The 20,111-nt window shown below is 36.8% G+C and overlaps 1 protein-coding gene and 1 long non-coding RNA gene across 2 annotated transcripts in view; both read right to left on the bottom strand.

Annotated features, from left to right (window-relative positions):
* The window catches only part of CCDC39 (coiled-coil domain 39 molecular ruler complex subunit), a 58,947-nt gene extending 52,265 nt beyond the window's left edge, over window positions 1-6,682 (bottom strand). The window contains 2 exon segments of the mRNA XM_017877087.1: window positions 6,125-6,216; window positions 6,476-6,682. Coding sequence (XP_017732576.1) covers window positions 6,125-6,216; window positions 6,476-6,680 — 297 coding nt within the window. The 5' untranslated portion in view covers window positions 6,681-6,682.
* Window positions 6,683-10,337: 3,655 nt separating this feature from the next.
* The window catches only part of LOC108532833 (uncharacterized), a 55,947-nt gene continuing 46,173 nt past the window's right edge, over window positions 10,338-20,111 (bottom strand). The window contains exons 7-8 of the long non-coding RNA XR_001886564.1: window positions 11,763-12,036; window positions 10,338-10,376 (exon numbers count right to left, since the gene is read on the bottom strand). This is a non-coding gene — a long non-coding RNA (uncharacterized LOC108532833). The remainder of the gene's footprint in view (window positions 10,377-11,762; window positions 12,037-20,111) is intronic.

The following is a 20,111-nucleotide window of genomic DNA, read 5'->3' as shown; positions in this document are numbered from 1 at the left end:
AGGATTATTAGAATATACTATCCCTCAAAGCAGAATATAAGCTCAACAAAATAAAAATATGTTTTCTTAAGGTCTGGAGCTACAGTCCCCACAGTCAGAGATATCTCCTGAGGGTACACAACACAATCCACTGCAGTGTGAAAGGAAATATCAGAATTTCTATTTAAGAAAAAAATACTAATTTACTCATTTGTATGTCCTATACTAATATTACATACATATTTTTTTGCTTGTGTCATCAAACTTTTACTTTTAATTCCCTCTCGTTTCTTGTTCTTTTTTAAAAAATTATTAAACTGAGTTCTTAGTTTCTTTACTTTTTGTCTTAATGATTGAATTAAAAAGGCATCTAAGGCTATATGTTTTCTTTAAATAAAATTTTTGCTGTTTCCCATGGATCTGGGCATGAAGCAGTCTCTTTTTATTGTTTTCTAAAAGGTGATTTTTCCGTTTCAATTTCTTTTTCATATAAGGGCCACCGAAGAATATTTCTCAGAAACATGCCTAAGTATTTAATATGGAGGATCATTTTTAATTATTTAATACATAATTTTTAAAAATAAGTTTAAAATTATTATAAATTATATTGGCTTATTATCAAATAATGTGACCTACAAAATGTTTGTTTGTATAGCATTTTAGGGATTATAATTTTTTAATTTTGGTAAAATATACAACAACATAAAATTTTCCATTTTAACCACTGCTATGGGTACAGTTCAGTGGCATCAAGTACATTCACACTGTTATACAACCATCACCACCAATCCATCTACAGAACTTTTTCATCTTCCCTGAACCTCTATAAACACTAACTCCCCATTCCCTACTCCTCTCAGCCCCTGACAATCACCATTCCACTTTCCATCTCTATGAATTTGACTACTCTAGGTACCTTATATAAGTGCAATCATGCAATATTTGGCCTTTTGTTTCTGGCTTATTCACTTAGCATAATGCTTTCAAGTTTCATCATTGACTTAACGCATTAAGATTTTTGTTTTGGTATAGTATATGATCCACTCTTGTAAATGTTTTATGGGTATGTTTTAAAGTGTATATTCTCTATTCAAGAGATAGATGTCTCTATGTTTTTATTTTTATTGTATTATATCCCTTATATCCTTATTTTTGTCTAGTAGAGTTGTCTAATTCTGAGGTGCTCAATGAAATAGCTCACTGTAACTGTACTTTTGTCAAATTCTACTTGCATTTATAATGGGTCTTGCTTTTATGTAATTAGCTGCTGTGTTTAGTGCATAGAGCTTTATGACTTTTATTTGCTTCATCAGTTATGCCATTTATAACTGCATAATGTCCCCAGAGCAAGACTGTCTCGAAAAAAAAAAATTGTTTCCATGGTAACAACCCAATGACTCAGAAATTACCACCCTTGTTTTAGAAATTGCTGCATAATCTGACCCTAAGTATATGTATAATTAAAAGTGGGTATAAATATGACTGCAGAACTGCCTCTGAGCTGCTACTCTGGGCACCTGTTTTCAAGTATCCCTGCTCCACAAGGAAAAGTACCTCTGCTGCTGCATCCTGCCACTTCAAGAAAAGTTGCTGTCTAACACCACTGACTCACCCTTGAAATCTTTCCTGAATGGAGCCAAGAACCCTCCAGGGCTAAGCCTCAATTTTGGAGCTCACCTTCCCTGCATCAAAAGATTTAGTGGTCCAGATAGAAGATCAAATCAGCCACAATCAGCTTACAGATGCAGTGGTGTGATCTCAGTTCACTGCAACCTCCACCTCCTGGGTTCAAGCAATTGTCCTTCCTCAGCCTCCTGAGTAGCGGGTATTACAGGCATGCACCACCATTCCTGTAAGCCAAAGCCTAATTCAGAGCAAGGCCCTTAACTTTCTTCAATTCTATGAAGGCTGAGAAAGGTGAGGAAGCTGCAGAAGAAAAGTTTAAAACTAGCAGAGCTGGGTACATGATGTTTAAGGAAAGAAACCATCTCCGCAACACAAAAATACAAAGTGAGATAGCAAGTTCTGATGCAGAGGCTGCAGTAAGTTATCTAGAAGATCTAACAAAGATCATTGATAAAGGTAGCTACACCAAACAACAGATTTTCAACATAGATGAAACAGCCATATATTAAAAGAAGATGCCATCTATGACTTTTATAGCTCAGTAGGAGAAGTCATTGCCTGGCTTCATAGCTTCAAAGGACAGGTTGACTCTTCATTAGGGGCTAATGCAGCCAGTGACTTTAAGTTGAAGCCAATGCTCATTTACTATCCTGAAAATCCTGCGGCCCTTCAGAATTATGCTAAATCTACTCTGTCCGTGCTCTATAAATAGAACAAAAAGGCCTGGATGACACATCTGTTTACAACTTGGTTTACTGAACATTTTAAGCCCACTCTTGATTCCAGCTGCTCAGAAAAAAAGGAATTCCTCTCAAAATATTACTGCTCATTGGTCGAGTGTGGTGGCTCATACCTGTAATCCCAGCACTTTGGGAGTCCAAGGCAGGTGACCACTTGAGGTCAGGAGTTCAAGAACAGCCTGGCCAACATGGTGAAACTCCATCTCTACTAAAAATACAAAAATTAGCCAGTCATGGTGGCGCATGCCTGTAATTCCAGCTACTCAGAAGGCTGAGGAAGGAGAATCGCTTGAACCCAGGAGGTAGAGGTTGCAGTGAGCCAAGATCACACCACTGTATCTCATCCTGGATGATAACGGAGTAAGGCTCCCTCTCAAACAAACAAACAAAAAAATTAATGCTAATTGACAATGCACCTGGTCACCCAAGAGCTATGATGGAGACGTACAAAGAGATTAATGTTTTCATGCCTGTTAATACAACATCCATTCTGCAGTCCATGGATCAAGAAGAAATTTTGACTTTCAAGACTTATTTCAGAAATACATTTTGTTGGGCTATAGCTGCCATAGATAGTGATTCCTATGATGGATCTGAGCAAGGTAAATTGGAAATCTTCTGAAAAGGATTTATCATTCTAGGTGCCATTAAGAACATTCATGATTCATGAGAGAAGACCAAAATATCGGTATTAACAGGAGTTTAGAAGAATATTTCAGCCCTCATGGATGACTTTGAGAGGTTCAAGTCTTCAATGGAGAAAGTAACTGCAGACAAGGTAGAAATAGCTAGAGAACTAGAATTAAAAGGGGAGCCTGAAGATGTGACTGAATTGCTGCAATCTTAATAAACTTGAACAGATGAGGAGTTGTTTCTTATGGATGAGCAAAGAAAGCGGTTCCTTGAGATAGAATCTACTCCTAGTGAAGATGCTGTGAACACTGTTGAAATTACAAGGGATTTAGAATATTACATAAACTTATTTGATAAAGCAGCAGCAGGGTATGAGAGAATTGACTCCACCTTTGAAAGTTCTACTGTGCATACAATGTTATCAAATATTATTGCACGCTACAGAAAAATCTTTCATGAAAGGAAGAATCCATTGATGCAGCAAACTTCATTGTTCTCTTATTTTAAAAAATTGGCACAGCCACTTTGACCTTCAACAACCACCTTGATCAGTCAGCAAACATCAACATCAAAGCAAGACTCTCCACCAGCAAAATGGTTACAACTCATTGAAGGCTCAGATACTTGTTAGTATATTTTTTAACAATAAAGTATTCTTAATTAAGGTATGTACACATTTTTAATTTTTTATTGAACACCTAATAGACTGAAGTAAAAGTAACTTTTTACTTTTACATGCACTGTGTGACTTGCTTTATTGCAACGTTCACTTTATTGCAGTGGTCTAGAACTGAACTCACAGTATCTTGAAGGTATGCCTATACAAGAAAAATGGAGGTATGTGATCTACGAAATACAGTCTCAACTCAGCAGAAGAATAAAGAGAATTTCTAAGGTAACAGTTGTAAAACAGGTCTGTGGGGAAATCTGTACATATTGGAAAATAAGGTACTCCAGAAGGAAGTGGGTGGGAAGTAAGGGGCAGAAGGAATAGAAGAGTACCTTGAAGATCTGATACTTTGATTTAAGATGTATAAACTTAAAGCAGGCAATGCAAGGAAGTAGACTGGCAATCTAGGATGCAAGAAATTAAAATCACAGTACTACGAGCCCTTCTTGCAACAATCATTTGAGGATAAAATCCAGCCAGCCAAAAGACAAATCAAAAGAAAAGTTCAAGAAAGATAAACTGAATAAAAGTGACTGCAGTAAGGACCATTAAAGCAAATCAAGTATAAAACTAACACTAAACACTTGTAATAAATTAAGGGCATTGGATCAAATGCAGATAAAACTTGATAATATTAAAAATGATAAAACCATTATTTTAATAGGGGAAGAGGACATGGGAAAATGTGTAAGAGTGCTAACTTATTCTTTAAAATCAAAGACATTCAGTAATCTATAATTGAAATATAGAGTTCTTAAAACTATTTTTTAAGTAGTTTTCTTAACTTAGAGGAATTTTTTAGCTATCAGCACCTTTTGTGATCAAGTAATATTTACCTGAAATTCAACAACTGCTTTTCTTCTCTCAAATACTAAAATTAATATTTTGTTTAAAAACAGCATATATATAATAGAATTCCATTATAATACTCCTCATTTTTCTCTTCTTTCTGTATATCTGTATACCAAGATGTCTGAAATGTGTGTTTAATGCCACGATAGTCATTTCTACAGTACAGCGGACACTTTGGGGAGGGAATATCTTATGTTTTTATCTCATACCCTTCTATTCTGTTTGAATATCTTAAATTTACAGGAGTTGCTTTTTAAATGTCAGAGTTTATTTATGTAATGCAATTGTGGTCCTCTTTTTTCTTCTTTATACGGCTCTGTAATTTTTAAAAATGGCTAATATAGGTAATATGTACATAAAAATTCTGTGAGACACAATAAGCAGTAACACTAAAACCTAAAATTTGGATGGAACTTTAACCCATATTATGTTCCTAGAGCCTGCGAAGTAATTAGTTTGTTTATCTCCATCTCCACTTTACAGAAAAAGAAGCAGGATTAGGGTTGGTAAGTAGGATCTGAACCCAGGGCTGGATACTTAGTATTAATTCCTCAGTACTCAGTGCTAGATTTCTTCTATTTCTTAATATTTGCCCTTCTTTGGGGAAAAATTGCAGTCTTCTAAATTACACATGAGTAAATAGGTCAGAACGTTTTAAAAAATATTTCCATTCTTTTCAAAAGGTAGAGTCACGGGATTTTCATTTTCCTTTTTTAGAGCTGAGAAAACTTTCTGTTCCATTTTATAAAGTTGTGTAAGCATCATCTGTTATTCTTGGACCTTCTTCTACACAAATCACCACCACAGTTTTTCAAAATTTGCTGACCCGGCTGCAACTTTTTATTTTTTTATTTTTATTTTTTCGTAGAGACGAGGTGGGAGGGGTTTGTGGGGGGTCTCGCTTTGTTGTTCAAGCTGGTTTACTTCTGGCTTTTAGGGACCCTCCGCCTCAGCCTCCCAACGTGCTGGGATCACAGGCGTGAGCCACTGCGCCCGGCCTGCAATTTTTTTTTTTTTTTTAACAACTGCTATGAATTGTAGTGAGTATAAGTTCGTCCTTACAACGTAAAATTTCTTATGTCAATCTGTGACAACTCAATCTTCTCTTTGAAAAATTGTAACCTGCACATTTCACATTCTTACTGGGCTGCTCCTGTTGAAAACATCTCAAGTCACTTTCAGCTTTAAACATTATAGACGGAAACTCACAAAGAAATATGAACCTTCTAGTGTTTAATTTATAAACGTGTGCAAATAACCGTTGCTATGCAAACCTCAGAAGTTCTTTTCCAAGCAGCTCTTTAATTTTTGAGCAAGCAAAAAGCGGGCGTCAGAACCAGCCTTTCTCTCCCGCCAGAAGGAATGAAATAAGAGGAATGGGCATGAGGGAGTAATAATTCGAGCTTTATAACCCTAAATGTCAATTATGCTTTTAATAACATTTTTAAACGCTTAACAATTACTGAAATAGGGTAAGGGACGAGGGCGATGGTGGGGGGAGTTTTAGAGGAAGCACAGGATTAGGAAAGGAGACAAATAAAAGGGCTGGGGTAGTACTGCCAACCAGAAAACGCCCCCCAGCAGGCCCTCTCTGCTTCCTCCCGCCTTCTTCAATTGATCTCACCTGATCTTCCAGTATCTTGTTCTCCTCGTTCGCCACCGGGATGGCGAACCCATCCTCCCAGTGCAGCTCAGCCAGGAATTCGCTACTCATGACTGCAAACAGATAGAGAAGGTACAGAACAAAGATCCGCCTTCTTGTACATCGGGTGAGCAGCACCCGCGTCAAGCCCAGGCACCTGCACAGCGCCGCGGTAATTGCCGCGGGAGCCCTACCAACCTTCCCGCGTCCTTAGTTACCAAACAGGAAGCGCTCCAGACCAAAGGCGAAACTTCCGGTTGAGAACTCCCCGCCTCCAGGCCACATAACCTTATTTTTTTCACCTTGAGCACCGAGGGAAGAGCAGCAACTTACCCCTCCCGAGGTTCCCGAGCTTGCCAAGCGGCAGCATAACTTTCCACGAAAAGGCGGCTCTCGGATCGCTCCCGGAGCGTGTGAAACCTGTGGCCCCCGGAGCGGGCTGGAGGACCACGGGGCAGCTGACTGGAAGTAAACCACAAGATCCTCCGATTGCCTGGGGGAAGACGGAAGCCAACAGAGATAATAAACTACGTTTCATTTCAAGTTGTGTTTGCTGTGTTGTGTAGATTTCAGCTACTACAGTAGGTGAAAGTAGACTGGGGTGAACTGGTGTTTGGAAACGGAACTCTTTCTCTGGCATCACTGGGATGTTCTGATCGTCGCCTCTTTCAGTCGGCCAGCCTTCCTCACCGCGCTTACTCACCCCGTTGCGGTCGACCGCAGACGCGGTCCGCTGGGAGGCCGCACACTTGTAGCGCGGTATGGTGGCCCCTCCGGCACCACTCCCATACTTGCATTTTCCTTTGCATCTTCGTTTGCTAACATTTAAGTGTGGAATTTCGCATAAACGTCTGTATTTCCTCCGCTTAGAAAAAGGGTAGGTGACACAATCCCCATTATCAAAAGGCAATGTTCCGCTAGAGAGCCGCCCCCTTTAGACCGACAAGCACTTTACCAATTCACTAATTTGAATTACCTGCTTGGCACGGGTAGGCATTTGAGTTATAGTCTGTCTTGTATAGTATCTCAGAACTGGAAAGGACAAAACAATCAACTAATCTAATCCTTTCATTTTCTGGGTAAGTTAAACTGAGGCTTCTTTAGGCAAAGTGATTAAAGAAGGGATGTTGTGCATGAATTAATTTTACGTATCCAATAGCCACCTCTAACCTTTTTTTGCTCTTTCGAATTTTATTTTACCTAGACATTATTAAACTTTTATTATAAATATTTTAAATGTATATGGGAATAGAAAGCAGAGTATAAATAACTGCTATATACGCATCACCTTGATTTAGCATTCATATTTTGCCATATTAGCATCATCTGTATCTTTTGCTCAAGTAAAAGATAATCACAGACATCATGACATTACATCCCTAAATACTTGAGCATGTATTGGTAGAAGAGTGGTTAATGTTATCTAACAAGCATAATATAATTATCAGATCTAAAAAAAAATCAACGATTCTTCAATATCATCTAATAACCATTTCAGATTCATATTTCGACTGTCTTAAAAATGTATTTTTACAGTCGATTTGTTACTATAGTTCTGAATCCTCCTGTAGGAGCTTTGTCTCTTTGTGCCTACATTGTTTTCCATAAACTTAATCTTGTGGACTTTGTGCCTGTAAAGACTAGAATTAGCAAAGCATTTTATTTCCCCTTTCTACAATGATTAAAGGCTGGGGAGAAAGGCTCAACTTGTAGAAGAAATTTTGACCTGTACGGAATAGTGGAATTTTAGATATAATGATATTTAATCCTTTATAAATGATCATTGCTTATTTTATAATAGTTTAGTCATTCCAACTAATGAAAATGTTAGTATTCAGCTTATGTTAAGATGGTACATAGTTATTTATACTTGAGATTTGTTGTGGCAATGCGGCTTCCTACAATTATTGATGTTGGGTCAAAGGTGGGGAGGAAAATGGCAGAACAAAAGACTTCCAGCAATCAGCCCTCACAGAAACATCATTTGAACAACTCTGCACCTACAAAAATACCTTCACAAGAGCTAAGGAAACCAGTCACATTTAATTACATTTTAATAAAGCAAAAAATAAAAATAAAATAAAATAATTGGTATTATTACCACCCATGTATCTTAAAATTACCTAGTTTACCATCCCAGTTTTTAATATGAATACTGAGCTGCCTTGACTTGTGCCAATGAGTTGAAGCACCCCTCTCAGTGTCAGCTGTAGCTGCCAAATGCATGACTGTGGAGTCTTTTTCATCTTTCCATTAATTTTACTTCTAGGAATATGTCCTGCAGAAACAGTTACATAGGTAAGTTCCATGCGTTTACACCACATGGGCATAAGAAGTCTAGCAACTGAAGCTCTGAGAGTCCCATGCCTTATTTCTCAAAGATTCCATTTCCTGAATTTGAGGATAACAATTATGTGATATTTACTTCTAGATGAAATGTCCATGCTTTCTCCAAATTCTACAATTCTGCCTTAAAATGGTATCCCTGCTTCTCTACCTCATCATCACGACATCTCATATAACCTAGTTCTCACTCGAATTCTTCAAGTTCTAGACCATAACTCTATTTGTATTCATCCAGATCTAGCTTTGGAAACAAAACCCATAGTTTTATAAGCTTTGTTGCTGAAATGCTCAATGTATTTCCAACATGCTAAAGAAGGTATTACCCTTTTACTATCTTATCCCCTTAAATTTACCAGATCAAGTTGCTAAGACTAAAACATAAAGTTTATTTGTTCTGCAAAATAATGTTATCTTTGTTTAAAAGATAGAAAAAAATACTTCTATTTATGAAGTAAAAGAAAAAGATATATTTCACCTCCATGCCAATCCTCCTTGTAAGAGAGTACCACTGTTTAGTGTTTACCTAACCAGCATTTTTAAATGAAGGTTTAAATATTTACATATGTCAATTTTGTCCTACATAAATATAATCATATAGTAAACATTCTTCTGCAAATCCATTATTTTCACTTAACAATAGTGGCCATGTTTCCATGTCAGTACATTTGAATCTACCTTAGTCTTTTTATAGAAACTTAAAATTCAGTATTATCAATTATAACTTTTAAACAATGCTGCAACGCACATCTTGATAATACTGCATTTCATCAATTCTGGTTATACTTATTTTCACATTTTAATATCTCTGAAATTGAGATGCATCTTTTTAATCAATGAAGTTAGATTTGGTGAAATAAGATATAATCTTGCATACCTATGTAAATGTCTCTGCAGGAAACATTCTTAGAAGTAAAATTAATGGAAAACAGATATAAGCAATATTATTTTGATGGGTAACACTAAATTATTCTTCAAAAGGCTTTACATATTCTCCAAAATATGAGAGTATCTTTGCATACCTGGATATTATGAAATATTAAATATTTTACAATATAAATAACAAAATACGGTATCTCGTAGTTAATGGACATTTCCCTAATAAGTGAGACCGAGCATCAAATTTCTTCTAAGAATTTCTTTATCATATTCTTTGCCCAGTTTTTCCCTATTCAGTGATCTTATTGAATTATAGCAGTGCTTTCTGTGTTACGGAGAGTATTCTCTCTCTCTCTCTCTCTTTCTGTGTGGTGTGGTGTGTGTGTGTGTGTAAATATTTTTCTCCCAGTCTGTTTTTGGAGGCTTCTGTTTAACTTTGTTTTTAGTGTATTTTGCCATACACGGCTCAGAAACTACCCTTGTTGCCATCAGCATGCTTCCTATTCAGCGAACTCTTTCATCATCAACTTACCCAATCTAGCAGCAGCATTAAACTCAGCTGTTCCTTCCCTGTTAAAACATTTTCCTCTCTTGGCTTTTATAACTTTTTTTTTCCTGTCAGTTTCCCATTAACTTTCTTAATCTCCTTTGCTGCTTTATCTTGGCTCATTTGACCACTCAACATTGGTATTCCTCAAGACTCAAAGCTGATCCCTCTACTCTTCTCTTCTTACACTTGCTTCCTAGGTGATGATATCCATTTTCATGTCTTTAAATGCCATGATAGTTGTATTAGTTTGTTAGGAGTGCCATAATAAAATATCATACACTAGGTGACTTAACAGAAATTTATTTTCTCACAGTTCTGGGAGCTAGCAATTCAAGGGCAAGGGATGGTTTCTGGTGAGGCCTCTCTCCTTGGCTTGCAGATGGCCGTGTCCTCACATGGTCTTTTCTCTGTGCACATGCATTGCTGGTGTCTCTTTCTCTTCTTATAAGGATACCACCAGTCCTGTTGGATGAGGGTTCCGCAGTTATGACCTCTTTAAACCTTAGTTCCCTTGGTAAAGGCCCTGTTTCCAAATACAGTCAAATTGGGAGTGGCTTCAACATATGGATTTGGGCAGGGGACGGGCCCAACTCAGTCCAAAATCGCTGATATTTTCTTGATTTTACTCTTAACATTTCTCTAGCCCAGATCACTCTTCTGTTCTCCAAACGTACATCCAGCTGCTTACTAGACAATTCCGTCAAGATGTCTCATAGATATCTTAAACCCGATTCACAGGTCTAAGAATTCTTGATTTTAACTGCACATATTTCAAACCTCTTTCTCTGTCTTCTCTACACAGCCAACACACCACCATCTACTGAACTGTATAAAATCAAATCCTGACTGTGATTACTGATTCCTTCCTTTTCCTCACCTCCCATCTTCAATCCATCACTATTACATCTCACTTTCAGCCCCCGAAGCTGTACTGATCCTACTGCTCTCCATCTCCACTGCCACTACTCTAATCTAGGCTTTCATCACCTGTCATTACATTACCAAAATTGTCTCCCCATCAATCTGCCCACTTCTGCTCTTGTTCTCCTAAAATCCATCCTCCCCTCAGCAATTAAGGTAATCTTTTCTTTCTGACATCAAATTCTAAAATGTTTTTAACATAAAAAAGGCTGAAATAATTTTACCATGAGCACCAATGACCTCTAGATCTAGTTGGTACCTAGATCCTGCCATTAATATTTGCCTCTTCTTGTGTTATCATACATTTATCTCTCTATTCATCCATCAATCCATATTATTTCTTCATGCATTTCAAAATAAATTGTAAGAATCAATATGCCTCCTTCTTAAATACTTTACCATGCATATGTTTACTTTTGTTTACATTTTTCCTCTACAGTGAAATTTACACACAAAGAAATACACAAATCTCGCATTTTGACAAATGCATGACTTGGTTAACCTAAACTACTCTCAAGATACAGAATATTACCACTACCACAAAACATTCCCTCATGCCTCTTTCTAGTCAGTCTCTGCTCTCACCTCCCCAAATCCCCAGAGACAACTATTTTCCAGGATTTTATTTTCTATTGTTTAAGTTTTCTTTCTTTTAAAATTCCAAATAAACAGAAAGGTACCATATTGTACCAGTTAATAATTTATTGCCTTTCAGCTCCAAATTCACCCATTTTGCCTGTTCTGTTAAAACAGTATGGGCTCTTTACAGAGTTCTCTTTTGGCTGTTGGCATAAAATCAACAGAGGGTACAGGAGATACTTTGCAGAAGGAAAATAGTTTATTGTGTGTGTGGTTTTTTTTTTTTTTTTTTTTTTTTTTTTTTTTTTTTTTTTGCTTTGTTTTTCTTTCTGGTTTCCATGAGCTCACCTGGCAGGCTCCCGTAGCACACACAGCTTCTCCAGCTCCTGGCTCCTGTGTTGCACACAGCTTCTCCAGCGTCCAGCCCCTGCATCACAGGCATTTTCTCCAGCATTAGGCTCCTGCAGTGCTTGTGACTTCTCCAGTTCCCAGCTCCTGCAGTGTGTAGCAGGCAGCAGCATCCAGAAGCTTTCCTTAGCACCCCACCCCACTCTGAACTCTTCACTTGGGCAGTTCCTTAGCAGAGTGCCTCTGGTGAGACAGCTTCCAATTAACAGATTTCCTGGCATCATAAAGAATAGATTTTCAGTCAGTTCCACTGCACCAAAACAACTCAGCCATTCTCTGAACCCTGCAGTGGGGGAGGAAAGGTCTCTTCCTTAGGTACTGTATTTCAGCTTTAGGGATACTGGCTGCTCCTTATAGCTGCTATTTTTATATTCCTTAGAGTTCTTTACATCTTAATAGTCAACCATTGTGACTCTTATTCTCTGTTATAATGAACAATTTTTATATTAAACTTTCTCTATTAAGTTACTATGTGGTTTCTTTCTCCTCACTGGACCCAGACTCATACAAGGACAGTTTGTACTTTTTGAAATAACACACTTTTTTTCACTCTGCATAATGTTTTTGATATTTATCCATAATTGTGGTACATAGAAATAGTTTGTGTTTCTTTTTATTGCTGTATTGTTTCCAGGTTTGGACAACTATGAATAAACCTATTATAAACATCCTTGTACCAGTCTTTTAACACGCTTTTATTTTAGAATAGTTTTGGATTTACATAAAATTTACAAAGATAGTAAACAGAGTTTCCAGATACCCCTCACCAAGTTTTAGTTTCCCCAATGCTATTATTTCACATTATCATGGTACATTTGTCAAAATGAAGAAGCCAGCTGTGCTACATTACTATAGGCTACACTTGAATTTTTGTTTTGTTTTGTTTTGTTTTAGATGGAGTCTCACTCTGTCGCCTAGGCTGGAGTGAAGTGGCATGATCTCGGCTCACTGCAACCTCTGCCTCCTAGGTTCAAGTGATTCTCCTGCCTCAGCTTCCAGAGTACCTGGGATTACAGGCGCCTGCCACCACACCTGGCTAATTTTTGCATTTTTAGTAGAGATGAGGCTCGTCTCGAACTCCTGACCTCGTGATCTGCCCGCCTCAGCATCCCAAAGTACTGGGATTACAGGTGTGAGCCACTGCGCCCAACCCAGACTTTCTAGTTCTTCCATTAATGTTCATTTTCTGTTCCAGAATCCAATCCAGCATATCACACTGCATTTTATTGTTTTATCTCGTTAATCTCCCTTGTGTCTGTAATAAGTTCTCAATTTTTTTCTTTTTCATTACCTTGATAGTATTCAGAAGCACTGACTCATCCAATATTGTGTAAAATATCCCTCAGTTTGATTTTATCTGATGGTTGTCACATGGTTAGGCTGCAGTTAGGGGTTTTTGGAAAGAAAACCACAGAGGTGAAGTGTCCTCATCACATGATATCAGAGGTATATGATGTCTCCATGACATCACTTGTGATTTTACCTTCAGTCATTCTGTTATGATAATGTTTGCCAGGTTTCTTCACTGTGAAGTTACTATTTTTTCCCATCCATACTCAATTCCTTGGAAGCAATTTACTAAGTTCAGCCTGGTCTCAAGAGGGAGATTAAGCTCTATCTCCTAAAAGAATAGTATCTACATATATTATTTAAAATTTTTCTGTAAATAACACTATTTCTTCTTTATCCCTTGCCCTTGAATTGCTAGCTCCCAGAACTGTGAGAAAATAAATTTCTGTTAAGTCACCTAGTGTATGATATTTTATTATGGCACTCCTAACAAACTAATACAACTATCATGGCATTTAAAGACTGAGCACTTATTTGCTCAGTCTTTTTATGTTACTATGGACAAATGTATATTTTATATTTGGGGTTATAATCCAAACAATGTTATTCGTTTTGTGGCTCAATTTGTTCCAGCCCTGGCCATTGGCCCCTGTGTGTCTTTGACATGCCTTCATCCTTTTGTTTTTGTTTCATTTGGTTTGTTTTTGAGCACCTCCTTACTTTCTGGTACTGCATGACTTTTCAGGTTCATCTTGTATTTCTCCTAACCCAGCTCAAGAATCAGCTATTTCTCCAAGGAGCCCTGGTTCCTTTTATGGGAGAATGGTGTGTAGAAACCAATATCTGGAATCTGGGTATGTTTGTTTTTGTGGTGGTGTCATTGCTTTCAGGTCCTCTCAGAGTCAGAGCTAAATAATATACATATGTACATTATTAACCCATGAATTCACACATATCTATCATTGTTTTTGCCTCTGTATGCATAAGCTAAACACTAGCACATATTGCTATCTCTGACTCTCACCCAGTACCATAAAGCTTGTACTAGCCTTCCCTTTTTATTTATTTATAACTTCCCTGCTAGTCCTGAGAAATCTTGCTCCTATGATCCATTATTCATGTACTTATTTTTTCAGCCCCAGTATACATTTAAAGTAGTTTCAGAATTATTAACCTGTACTTCCAGCACAAGTGTTTTCATGGACGTATGCTTTTATTTCTCTTGAATAAATTCCAAGAAGTGCAATTGCTGATCAAACATAGGTGTTTGGGCCAGCATGGGGCACACACCTATAATCCTAGCTACTCAGGAGGCTGATGCAGGATGATTGCTTCAGCTCAGGTGTTTGAGACCACCTGGGCAACGTACCAAGACCCTGTTTCTTAAATAAAATTGTTCTTAAAAAGATAAATGCATGATTAGTTTTATAAAACACACCAGACCTTTTTCCAAAGTAATTGTGCCATTTTAAGAGTTGTCTTTTGTTAAATCAAATTTTTCCTGGGTTAAAACTCTTCAATGGACTCCTAGTTTAGTTAGAATTAAATCCAAACTCCTTAACTGGTCTGCAAAGTCCTATGTGATCTGACCTCTGCCTATTTTTCTCATCCCATCTCTTGCCAACTCTTCCTTCACTAACTACATTTCAGCCACACCGACTTTTCAAAATTGTTTCTCCAGAGCCTCAAAACACTGACCGGGCATGGTGATCCATGCCTGTAATCACAACACTTTGGAAGGCTGGGGTGGGCAGATCACTTGAAGCCAGAAGTTTAAGACCACCCTGGGCAACATGGCAAAACTCTGTCTCTACTAAAAATAAAACAAATAGCCAGGCATGGTGGCATATGCCTGTAGTTCCAGCTACTCGGGAGGTTGAAGTGGGAGGATTGCTTGAGCCCGGGAGGCAGAGGTTGCAGTGAGATCACGCCACCACACTCCAGCCTGGGCAACAGAGTGAGACCCCGTTTCAAAACAAACAAACAAACAAACAAACAAACAAAAGGAGTGTCTTCAGATATGCTCGTCTCTCTTCCCACAACATTTTCCTTCCCTAATGGCTAGTTCCTTATTATTCACCAGGGCCCCATATTCTTCAGATTAAATATAAATTTAAACTGCCCATATAATTTGATACAGTTTTTTCTAGTTATGTTCTCTCCTGGGAACCTTTCCACATTTAGTAATTACCTTCAAACAACTTACCACAATTAATAATTACATTTCTATTTGCTTATTTTCTGTATTTTCCACTAGACTACAAGATGCATGACAACAGGAACCATATGCATTTAAAAAAATTTGCTTAAGCTTAGTGGCAAGAAGCATGTGCATTTTGTTCACCCTATATTCAGAATCTAGAGTAATGCCTGGAACATAACAGTGCTCAATAAAAATCCGTAGAAAGAATAGGCATGACAAGAGAACGACAAGAGTTTTAGATTTGTACGTAGTTATATCTGTCAGTCTTTTCTTTGGTGATTTTTATTTTTTGTGCTACACTGAGGAAGGCCTTTCCCAGATTATTTTAAAAGTCTCCAATAATTTCTTCTCATATTTATATAATTACATATTCTACAGCAAAATTTATAATGCACGTGAAATGTATGTTTGTGTGTGAGAGGAAGCAGATTCATAACTCTTTTTTCAAAACAAATAGCAATAGACCATTTATTAAATAGTTTATATCTCTCCTTTGATTTGAAATGCATCCTTTTTATATTAAATTCTCATACATGGAAAGATATGCTTCTGGATGTCTAGTGTTTCATTGATTTATTTATCTTTACAAAAGTGCCACACTGTTTTGAGTAGCATAGCTTTTTAGTATGGTAGTGCAAAACATACTATCACCACCATCACAATTATTCTGTCTAGTATCACACACTTACACCTCCAAACAAACTTTGGAATTGACTTGTCAAGTTTTTTTTAAGAGCCCTAGGCATTTTCATTGAAATTTTCTTGAATATACAGAATAACTGAAGAACTGAAATTTTATCATATTGTCTTCCTACCCAGAAATATGTAAATGTCTCTGTTTGTTCAGATCTTCTTTTATGTAATTAATTCTTAATATAGTTGCACATGACCAGATTCACAGCATTCCTATAACCCCAGAATTAGAAGAAACGTCCAAGATTGCCCCGACTACAAAATGTACATCAGCAACATGCAGTGCTTTTACACTTCCACTGATTAGGTACTCACTACCTCCTGAGGAAATGCATTTTATAACAATGGATAATGAAATAGATAATGACTTGGGTAAGGAAATAAGTCACACAGGGAAAATGTCAGAGGGGTCCTGTAATTGTTCTATTTCATAATTTCCTTATCTACACAAAGTGCTTTTTTAGTGATGATTATCTTGACCAGTAAGTATAAAAATCTTTAAACGTGTACACTTCACAAGGCTGTATCAGATTGTTGGCTGTTCTGTTGGGCACTGTTAATGAAAGAGATGGATGTAAGTCTTTACAAAGGGACATTAAACTCACAGCCAAATATTATGCAATATTTCTGAAATCATTGTTACTTTTTTCAGTGTTTTAATCATTGTTCCTGGCACATAGTAATCTCTTCATTAATACTCACTGAATTAATAATGAATTAATGAATGGATCATTCTTATGGATTTATTTCTCCTAATAACAGAGAGACATAAATACATTAAAAAATTTTCTAATGCAGAGGTACAGTAAAAACCTCTCTAATTACAGATTTTCAATATCCTTTTCTGGGAAATACACATTCACAATTTGTTTTTGCCCATGATAACCATTGCCTTGTGAAAAAATTATGTAATTTACTTAATATTTTTAAGGATGTGTATGTCTATCATTATGTAATTAACCTGGGTACAGGGGTGTGTGTGCATGTGTGTGTGTGTGTGTAATTAATTTCTGTAGATGAGTAACTTGAAATAAAAGCTAACAACTTTCTGTGACTATTTCCTACAACCCAAGACAAAGAAGAAAAGAAGACTCTTTGTATCAAAGTATTTTCACATACAAGTAAAATAGTCCTAAAAATCAAAGGAATTGGCTAAACGAATACTCTAAGAAGCTTTGATATTCAGAGGTCCACACTTTTACTAGTGGAAAAAAACACACTTTACAGATTTTATTCATTTACTCTAATCCAGTAGATGGTGCTACATGTCTGTATATGTAAAGTACCACAGTGCCTTTCTCTCTCTCTCTTTTTTTTTTTTCTTTCTTTCTTTTTTCTTTTAAGCCAGAACTCTCATCAAGGTCTACTATTATAATGAAGATCATTATTCCTGACATCTGAGCCAAATCTTTGGGTGCAGCTTTAAAGATGTACTTAAGAAGAAAACCCCCTAGAAATAATTTTGGACCAGATACCAACCTAACAATTTATTAACATTTTTCCCCTCAGTTCATTTTACTTTAAAATGACAAATCTTTGACCCCACACAGAACTCTGTGTCAATCCATGAAAAACATCTAGATGCAAAATTATAGTCCCTCTTATTCTTCTAAAAACTGCTAGTTGCTATTGTTTTAAAGCAATCATAATAATGATAATAATTAGCAATAAAAGTTTAAATTCAGGATCATAATGGATAAATCAGTTTGTTACTAAAGTTATAAACTTAGATATATAAAATTTATAAACATGAAGTTTTTTGTTGAATCAGTGATTAATCTAGTCACATAAATTAATGTTTCTTTATGGATCATAAAAAACAGAAAGCTTTAGAAAAGCAGTGATGATATTTAAGTGTCAGCACAAATAGTCCATATCACTCTGCAACCTACAAAAAATTAATTTATGTTTCCTATTTACTCTAAATACAACTAAACTTGACATATAATCTGAATCAGAAGTTACCCCTTTTTTGCCTCTTTTGAGTTTGCAAATTTATGTTATCCCACACACTCAAAATGCTTTGAAAGTGTCATTGCATTGCAAATCAAGGATAAGGGAGACATCAACTATTACAATAAAAATTAGAATATTTTCATTGCTGTATTAGTTTACCATATTACATTTTGATTTAGTTCATTATGATGCAATTTCATGAAATTCTTTCAAATTTTTTGAAAATGCTTTTGCTCTTTTCACTGACTCAAAAGAAAAATGAGAGCTATGGTCACTAATCAGTGTTATAGATAATACAGGTATTCATAATCTGCTGACACAAGGCTTAATAAAATGGCTTTAGTTGATGAACTATACCCATTTAAGGGTTAAATTCTGAAACAAGTATAGGAAAATCAGAAGTAACCTTTCAGATAACTTATCATTTATGCTTTCCTTCATTCATATCTCCATCAACTCTTTTACCTATCTTTGAACAAACTCAAGGAAACAGGATATAATCGGTTAACCCTAGGTACGTTACACAAAACAGAAAAGCACATGATCTTCATCAAGAGAATGACAACTTAATGAAAAAGACCAAAAATATATATAATTTAAATGATCAATTATAATATAGGCAAAGTGGATAACATAAATCAACTTAAATATCTCTTGGTAGATGTGGTCAGAGTAGGGTGCTGCTAACACCTCCTTTGTGTAACTAGCCTAACTAGAGGTGGCAACATTGACCCAATGACTAGATGGGTTGTAAAGTGATAGAACTTCCCAAGTGAAGTAGCTTTTAAATTCTTACTTTTTTGAGATATGATAATTGTTATAAGTAAAGTTCTTCATTTATAAAAGAAACGTTGCATTCATTCAGACAGTGATCTAAGCCCTTAAGTTACAACACTGAAAAAAATGATTATCCTTTCCCTTGAGTTTACCATCAAGTGGAGAACTGATCACAGAAGCGGCCTCCTATCTGAACTCCTGACCTCCATAAGTGAACTCTCTAACATCATCTCCATACCTCTGTCGAAGTGATTTTTCCAAACCTCAAATCTGAGTACATCACCCCTTCCCCATGAAAACTCCTCCATGGCTCTCTGTGACCCCGCTAACATGGCATATAAGGCCTTCCTGAACTGAACTGGGCCCTGCTTCTTCCCCAGCCTTATCTTTCACTCACCTTCACCTTAACACTACAATTTTTAGCCTGACTAAATTTTTTTTTTTTTTTCCTCAAGTTCTCTCTCACTTCAGTCTTTTACACATCTGTTCCCTCTGCCTGGGTACTCTTCTCTCATTTGCCCAGCTAATGCCAACCTTCTCTAACCTATATGTGCCCCCTAATACATTATTTTTGATATCATGGCACAGTTCTGCCTCCTTGAATTTGTTATACTTTTTATTTCTCCTGGTCTTCTATTACTCTAAAAGCAACATAAGTCAGACAGCATCCACCTTATTTAGCACTGGCTTCCTAGCACGAGGTACCCAGTAGACAGTCATGCGTTCATTGTATTAACAGTCATTGAGCACCTAATACGTGACACGCTCTCAGTAGAGGGTGATGGGGACATGTATCTGTGAACAAAAAAGACTAGAATGTTGCCTTCCAGAACTTTTGTTAAATTAACAAGAGCAGACCAAGTGCACACAGTATAGCAAGGCTGTCAGGACTCATCAAGGCAAGCATTTCTATGTCTCCAGGTGGGAGGGCAGCAGAGGCAGAGGAGCCACCCAGGAAGAAAAGCCTCTTACCTGAAGCTTTTAAGATAGGAATACAAAGGTTCCCATAAAAAGTTGGGTGAAAGTGCATTCCAGGTGGTAGGAATAACAATAAAAAGACAATAATGTAGAAACTCCTGAGCTTTGCTGGGGGAGTCCAAGGAACTACTTGTAATTAGTGGAGAAATACAAGTAGTTTAACACTGCTGGTCACAGGGTGACTTTTGTGGGGTAACATTTGCCTGGGAGAATGACATGACATAAGACAGGAAAAGCTGAAAGATACCAGATCACAAAAATATTTTCTTGTAGACAATGGGCATAAATTGAATAATTTTAAATGGGAAAGATGAGAGGAAAGGAGAATGTGAAATAGGAGAAGAGAAAAGAGGCAGAAAGCAAGACTTTGTGACTATTTTAAAGTGGGGCCA

The sequence above is a fragment of the Rhinopithecus bieti genome, unplaced genomic scaffold (genome assembly GCF_001698545.2).
Source record: "Rhinopithecus bieti isolate Rb0 unplaced genomic scaffold, ASM169854v2 scaffold_76, whole genome shotgun sequence".
NCBI classification, from domain to species: Eukaryota; Metazoa; Chordata; class Mammalia; order Primates; family Cercopithecidae; genus Rhinopithecus; species Rhinopithecus bieti.
Note: the sequence above shows the minus strand (reverse complement) of the source record. Positions and strands in the feature narration are given on the sequence as shown.